General features: G+C 40.5%; 1 protein-coding gene across 1 annotated transcript; it reads right to left on the bottom strand.

Moving 5' to 3' along the window:
- Window positions 1-688: 688 nt before the first annotated feature.
- On the bottom strand, window positions 689-7,969 carry IP6K2 (inositol hexakisphosphate kinase 2). Its single transcript, XM_009895742.1, has 5 exons — window positions 7,668-7,969; window positions 5,292-5,514; window positions 4,287-4,462; window positions 2,898-3,073; window positions 689-1,473 (listed from the first exon to the last, which is right to left on the bottom strand). Exons 1-5 carry the CDS (start codon window positions 7,867-7,869, stop codon window positions 976-978), a joined length of 1,275 nt encoding a protein of 424 aa, XP_009894044.1. The 5' UTR covers window positions 7,870-7,969; the 3' UTR covers window positions 689-975.
- Window positions 7,970-8,044: the final 75 nt, after the last annotated feature.

Here is an 8,044-nt window from a genome sequence, read left to right as displayed (position 1 = left end):
CTAAAAATGGTCAGATAAATGAGCATGCCTCTCAAGACACCCCAGAGGTTTAGTTACTCTATTTCAGTTACCCACTGTCCTCTCACCTTCTGACACCTCCTTCCCATCTATTTGTCCCAAGTAACATTTTAAGCTGCTTAGGGTACCTTTCAGGCTCTGCAGTTCTCCCCTAGTCCCTGCCATTGCAGCTAATCCTGTAGGAGTTTCTTACGCATGTTTTGGCTCAGCCGAGATTAAAAAAATGTCAGTAGCTCTCTAGAAATGGGTTACACAGCACGAGATCTAGTTTATAAGATCCTGCAGCAGGAAAAAGGCTGTTGGAGATTAAGAGAAGTTCTCACTTATCAAAGTCACATCATTCTGGCTGGAAGGGACCTCCTCTGGAGGTCTCTCCCCCAACCTTCTGCCGTTTGGTCCTTCTGAGCCATCTTTTCCCTAGCACATGCAGGTCCTGCTGCCTCAGCCTCTCCTCAAAGGGCAGGTGCTCCAGCCCCTGGCCAACTTGGTGGCTCTCTGGTGGACTTGCTCATTGTCCTTGACAAGAGGCCCAGAAGAGCTGTGCTACTCCACACGCAGCCTCACGAGGCAGGCAGGCCTTGCTGTTTAGACACTGCTTTTGCATTACACCACCAGAAAGATCTCTGAGCTTCATCTCCTCCTCAGTCACCAGCAACAACAGAAGCATCACTTACAATGAACAAAAAGAATTTTATTGGAACGTATACACACAGGGATAACAGAGGTATCTGAGTAATCAAATATGGAATGTTTAAGAAAGTTAAAATAAATAAGGATACCAAGTTTTGCCAGTGCTAGGTCCAGCACCAATGTAAGTAAATGCCCTCTGAACAAGTTTGACTCTGACGGGGCCATCCCTGCAGAGCCTGTAGAGATTCCTACCACCAGAAAGTGGCCAATAATTTTGGAATACAAAGAGTCACAATAGTGCTTTCTACTGATGTGCATTCACACTGTTTATTCACCACTTTCGTCTCTTATTTCTTTAATAATATCTATTAAATTCTGAAGTCCAAAAACATAACCCGTGTCTTGGCCCTCGTGCACCACGCTATCTTCTCCATAGTACTTGCAGGTTGTGTGGGCAAAGTCTATCATACGGACATCAACAGTACTAGCAGTTGGTTTGTAGGCATATGCTCCTGCTGACTCATCCGAAGATTCCTCTGAAAGGTCCTCTAAGTCCTCTGGGTCTGAGTCGACAGCAACTTCCTGTCTTTCCTTTCCATCATAAATGATCAGCAAGGAGCTCGAATAGAAGCGGTAAGACTCCTGCTTCTCTAGGACAGACTTGAGTTCAGTCAGTTTTTTAATAACAGATTCAAAGAGTTCCCTGCGCAGGTATTTGCCGTTATGAAAGAACTGGTAAAGTGCTTCTTTAAATCCTTGGACTGAGAGTTTTCTTCCGTGGTATTTATTCATGAACATGAGCTGGCCCGTGCCTGCCTGGTAGACCTGCACATACAAACACAAGACAAGAGAAAAGGAATAGTTAAAATTGCTGGTAGTACTGACTCAAAGCCTTGAAGGGGAAAAAACTAAAAAATGATACGCTACAGAAAGCTATTACAAGATGACATACTACTCTCTTAAAATTCCTCTCGCAGGTACAGAAACTGCTAACAAGAACAGATCCAGCAGTGTCTATGGAACTCGGAGGAATGAAGGAAATGGAAAATTCCTTCAGTTTAGATTTGAGCTTTTCCACCACGAATGTAGGAATGAGCAGTTTAAGTGAGGTTAGGAAAGCTGCGGCCAAAATCTTCAAAGTCAAGCTACAACTTGTGCCACAGCCATTCATTCAGCTCGTTATCTGCCTCTGCTCACAGGTGTACCAGTTGATTCCCAGAATGCTGAGCTCTAAGTGACAGCAAACACTCCCTATATAAAACTAAGGTGTGCCCCATAGGCCTCTGTATTTAGAGAAGTCAGAGGCAATCTGCAGGAAAATTCCTTCTTATAGGAGAGTAGTCTATACACCATACAGCTTGATAGTTTCTAAATGTCTGGGTCAAGTAAGGATTGCAGGTGCCTCCAAAGTTTCCTCTTTGTTTTCCAGCACAGGTCTACACTGGAAGGTGAGCAATGAGAAGCTCAAATCCCAGCACACTGTGGTTAGAAATGCAGCTCCCACGCTTCCGTTCCTGCCTTGTGCTTTTCTCTGAAGTTAAACACTGAGCTGAACACCAAACATGCCAACACTCATGATGTGGAACAAGTCCTAGCAAACACTGCTAGCATTCCTGGAATCTACCGGATGGGAGGAGAGAGGCTTCAGAAAAGCCTCAAATACAAACAAGTTGTTTCCCATTTGCCACTCTAGGAATACAGAAACAAGTAAACAAAACACTCAGGTGAAAGTCCACGCAACTCTATCTCCTTATTTGACCATGAGTTATCACATTTACCAAGCCACTTCTTGTCTGCACTTTGCAACAAGTCTCCTTTAAGCAGTGAAAGATCTGTGGCTTCTCAAAGTCAACAAGATAGAACTGATTGCTTCTTAATATTGTGGCACATTGCCACATGCTTTATTCAAACTGCATGCACTGGCAGACCCTCCGTTCCTACGCTATCCTGGAATGTTAATTGAACCAGTAATTTTACTACAGTTTTGAATTGCTGCTATTGTGAAGGAGACTGTTTTTGTGCTGAGAGAACGCATTCACCAATGCACAGCACGTGTTGCAGGTTGCTCCTGCTGATGCTGCCACCTTCAACTGGTAAGTGATACTCAAAAGCCTCATCCCCCATACTGAAGGAAATGAAGCACGGCATCTAAAGGAGAGCAACACATCAGCGACTACATGAGCCAAAAACCCCACTAACAGAAATGGGTGCAAGTCCATTGCTTTACATGTAATTAGTTTTCCTCTCACCTGCATGCCACAAACTCGGACTCCAATAACAGCTGATGTACTCTGCTGACACTTGCGAATCTGATTCGCCTTCTTCTCTTCTGATGCATCATCCCCATGCTGTCGGGTTCCCATCTTAAGGTCCAACACACATGGTACTTTGTATCGAGATGTTAGGTTTTCCAGCAAAATGAATTCTGGTTAGTTAAGGAACAACCCTCACAATGAGGAATACAGGCTTTAAAACCATTATCACAGATTTTATAGTGTCACAGTCTTAACCTTAAGCACACCCAAAACATGCCCAGTATATAATAGCCTATCAAAAATTACATATACTTGGCATAAAGCAGAATGGAGTCTCTAGAGAAAACAGGAGAATTTCTACATAAGTAAAAAAAAAAAGTAACCAGAGTCATATAGAAATATAATCTGGCAGTTGATTTGGTATTATGAAGTATTTCCTGCCTAGCAAGAGACTATTTTTGCGGGAAATGAAGATTTTGTGTGCTTCATTTACCATTCAAAAAACAGTGAAGCATTTTCATACCACCTCTGAAACACAGAAGTTAAAAAGCACTTCAGAACATATGTAGTAATACTGTTCCAGAGATACCACACACTTCTACCTACGCAATTTAGTAATCATCTGCAGTGAAACAGTGAGGATACCAGCCATGAAATGCTTTCTATTGTTTTGAACAGTTTAATTAGAGATGTTCTAGTAAATCCATTCCTCACCCATGAGGCATTTGTTTACCTAAGTATATAGACATAATATTTTTGCAGGATTTATCAGTTGCATCCAAGCCTGAATACAGCATGATCTGGTTTTGGTCCCCGACCCCGAATGCATAGGGTAGAGATGTTTACCTACAGTTCCAGGGAACAAAAACAGTGTGCTTCAGCTTTCCTTTGTCAAAAAGGCTCACTAAAAAGAGACTACTAGAAGCAGACAACTCCAGGCATTGGAATATCCTCTATATTTAAGGCAACAGTAAGAAGTTTCTGAAAAGGGAAAGATGACACTATTTTAAGATCACCAATACCAAACAGTAACAAAAAGTGACAGAACTCTTCTCCTTTGAAAGTTTTCATTAATAAACTGTTTATGTGGAAGATCTCAAACACACTATGCTGTAAAACCTTTCCACTAACTAATCCACAATTTGTAGATTTGAATGAAGTTATCTGAATTTCTTAACCTAGCTACTTAATTATATGCTGGAAAAGCCCGTGATCTGGAAAAGTGCTGGCAATCCCTTCAAAGTCTCCAAATAAATCATCGCTTCGGAGAGTCTCTCTGGATTGCAGTTAAGCCTGTGCTGTACTTTTATCTGGCACATTCAAGAAATAAAAAGCAGAGCCCTACTCATTCCATTGTTATGAGGTATTTTCAGGAAAGGATACTATATTGATTCCGGTGTTTTGCATTTTCCTTCATCCGCTGTAACTGCTGCTGGTGACATTTCATGCTCCAAGGATTATGATGTTTAAACTGTGAACTGACATTTCCTTTTTTCTCTACAGTATAATACAAGACTTCAGATTTCTTCAGCCACTCAAATTCTTCTTCCAATTTGTGACTAGAAAACAAAAAGCAGCAAATTAGAGGTGAAGTAGAAAAATAAACACTTTAAAGGGGTTGTCAGTGGACTTAACTTTACAAACTATTTTGCTCACCTTCACTAACAGATAGCATAAGCTTTATTTTGCTTTCTGTTCAACTGGACAAGTTGCCCATCAGTAGTATTTCAACCTCCATAAAGCTACTTCCATATTAATATAAATTAGCATATACCCAACTATGTTACAAAACATGTAGTAATTCTATTTATATATTCTTTACCTATGTGAATTACTTCCATAGAAGTATTACAAGAAGAGCAATATGCTTTAAGATTTATCCTTTGTGCTCAGGTCACTGTTTTTAGCACAAGACATTACAGCTCACAGTTTACAGTGGGCACAATTCATATAAATGAACAAAGGGAAAAAATGTCACTAACAGGGATAAAACAGTATTCCTACAAAGTATGCCATATATAGTAACACTGAATTATTTTTTGTTTTGTTTTTATACAACTATTGTGCTTTTGCAGGTGTTATGAGTTCATTTTTTTCTTTTTTTTTCAGAAACTTCAAAAGTAACATTGGAAAATGTTTCTCCATTGACCACAGCAAAAAATAACGGAAAGACTCAACGCACTACTGGGCTGAGGACATATTACTTTTACTACTGGACCTTTCCGCAATGAAGATGGTCAGGAAACACAGAAGAAACAAGAGGAAAAGAAAATGAAAGCTAAGAGTTCTGGAGAATTCTCTGGAATTCTGGAGATCAGATCCTAATTTGACAGCAAAAAAATGTTATGCTTCAATGCTCTGCATTCCAGTTCCTCCTATCAAACTCACCTTTTCATTTTTTCCTCTTTCCTGTGCTGTCGGACCCATTCCTTAGATATCTTCTCATTTTCTAACAACATTGTCTTTTTGTTAGTCCATCGCAACAGCTTACTTTTGGGTTCACAGTCAGAATTATCTAAGTTTTCTAAGTTATCGTGGTCCCCATTTAATGGATATGCTATTAGACATAAGTTTCCATCTTCATCCTCTTCAAAGCTCACTGACACCACACCTGAAGAGAGAAAGGACGTAGACAGTTATGAATTGCTGAAGTGACAAGCAAGCCTTTTAGAACACATGATTTTACACTAAGAATATAGCAACTTTTGGTTTTTTTCTCTTACCCTGGTCCTTAGTTTCTATCTTGCCACAGGCCAAACCTCATCTGCCAACCTAACAAATATCAAAAGACCTAGACAAAAATAACACCTCGCAAAAGACAATTTATCATATTGACAAAACAATGATACAAAATGTTCTTTTCTCTCTGATGCAGTCAAGTAAGAATCAAATAATAACAGGAGACAATTTCAATTAATAAAAATTTTTATTAGTTTAGAAAACCTGACTGGTCTGACCCTAAGCAAAATGTAAAACATTTGTTAACATCTTGCACTGAAAAGTGACCTGCACAAAAAAAAACCTACACCAAAAGCTTTAAGTTTTGCATGACAGCAAAGCAAAAAGCACTTATCCAAACAACATTTGGTTAAGAGATCCCCAGGGGAAAGGAAAGATTTGCAAGTAGAGCAAAACAATGAAAATGTCACATTACAATAGAAACTAGTCCAAAAGCTTCCACTTAGAATCACCACGTTTAATTACACATTTTCTTCTCCTTTTTGGAATATATTTTATTGATACTGGTTATGCAGCAATCTTGTGAAATAAGTAACAAAAATGCAATACAAAACAGATCTGTTTGCGGTACAGAAACATGGTGAACCCTGAAAGCATTTTTTTTTTTCTCATCCTCCCCTCAAGAGTCTCTAGAGCACTGCATTGCATCTTAAGAGTCTTAGTGGAGCGCTCTGACAGAGATGCGCTCAGTGCTACATTAGGAAGTTTCAGTGGTTAATGAAGCCATAACAATTCTCTGAATTGTTTCTTAATTTTGTTTTTCAGTCCTCTCTCTTTATTCTCATATCAATCAGTTTGCACAGTTCTTGCAGCCCATCACTAGGCCAGAGGGGAGAGGTCTTGGCGAAAGACTGGCACTTCTGAGCTGGGCAGGCGGCTCCGAGACCTACAGTAGCTGGGGCAGGGAGCGCAGAAGCTCTGACTGACAGTCTTGCTGCCACAAAGGAAAGGACAACAGGAAAAAGGGGGGGAGCCCGCTAGCAAATGGCCTTTGGCTTTATCCTGGAAAAAATAACAGAGACGGACCAAGTGAGGCCCCTTACCCCTACATCCCTCCCCACACTCCCCCAAAAGCCATATACACTAGTACAATTGTTCTATTACATTTTGAGAGGTATCATTCAAAGATCGCATTTTCTTCCAGTCCAATAGAACTTGAAGTTAGACATGTCAAAAAGTCTCTGTAAGTGTGCAGGGAGTATAAGTTTGAAACATCTCCTCTGAAGTCTTCCGTCAGTTTCACAAACAATATGCAAAACTTCGTAAGCCTTATAGATGTTAAAAATCTATGTGCTTTAAAAAGCAACTCCATTAAAAAAAAGTGCTTCAGACATATCATTTACTAATCACCAGGCAGTAGTTGATGGAATAATGAAGAGAAAGAAAAGTGTTTCTGTTAACTAGCGCAATGCTTAGGAGAACTGGAATTTCCACTTATACATAACATCTGACTCAGCCTCATCACGGCTACTTGATCCTTGCCTACCTAAACGCCATGAATTTTCATTTCCTTAATGGCAGAAACAACACTGCAAATATTCAACAAAACACCTTACTGACATGTATTTATTGTAATCAAAATGAGAGTCAGAGGAGAAATCCAAAACCAAGAGACCACAACTAAGCTTACACAAAACACTGTCAACCAATCTTACCAAATCCCTGTAAACAAACATTAAACAAGTGCAAAAACCCTCCAAACTTAGAAATCCACAAAAAAAGCAGCAGAGAATTACTGAAAACATTCACAAGCTGTTAGCTACTTACCTGTGCCTAAAGGAGATATATGGGCTATCACCAGCAGAGTTGCTCTACTCTAATGCTGTTAGTCAGCCCAAACACCAACTTGGCAAGCATTTCCACCCTGCATCTCCACAGCCTGCCTCAGACAACATCAAAATACATGAAAAGAAAACCCTAAAATCTCTTCCACACAGAAGAGATTTCAGAGATAACAGAGAGCACAGCACGCTTCTATTTACAGAACGAAAAAGCCGAACGCCATCCTAAGGTTTGGTAACTTACCCTCGTATTGCGGAGTGAATTTACGCATTTCTGTTGGGAGAGTCTCATAGAACTGGTGTTCCCTCTGAATAAGGGGTTTACAGATGGTCTTGTCATTAAACCGGAGGACACAGGAGTGTCCTCCAACCTGGTGGACAAAAGGCTCGAGCAGGACTCCCTTGGAATAGTGCTCCACTTCCATAGCTCCAAATGCTGGGCTCATCCTTGTAGCACATTAGACAGAAGAAGGCGACAGTAGTGAAGGCAGTTCAGAGCCAGAAGCCTCCGAGACCTGAAGGTGTTTATTCCGATTCAAAAGTCTGTTAAAACAAACACAAGAGAGCGCCGGGCCGTGAGTCTCCCCGCACGCTGAGGCCTGGGTAAGCAAGGCTGAGAGG

This window comes from Charadrius vociferus, unplaced genomic scaffold (genome assembly GCF_000708025.1).
Source record: "Charadrius vociferus isolate BGI_N301 unplaced genomic scaffold, ASM70802v2 scaffold512, whole genome shotgun sequence".
NCBI lineage: Eukaryota > Metazoa > Chordata > Aves > Charadriiformes > Charadriidae > Charadrius > Charadrius vociferus.
Note: the sequence above shows the minus strand (reverse complement) of the source record. Positions and strands in the feature narration are given on the sequence as shown.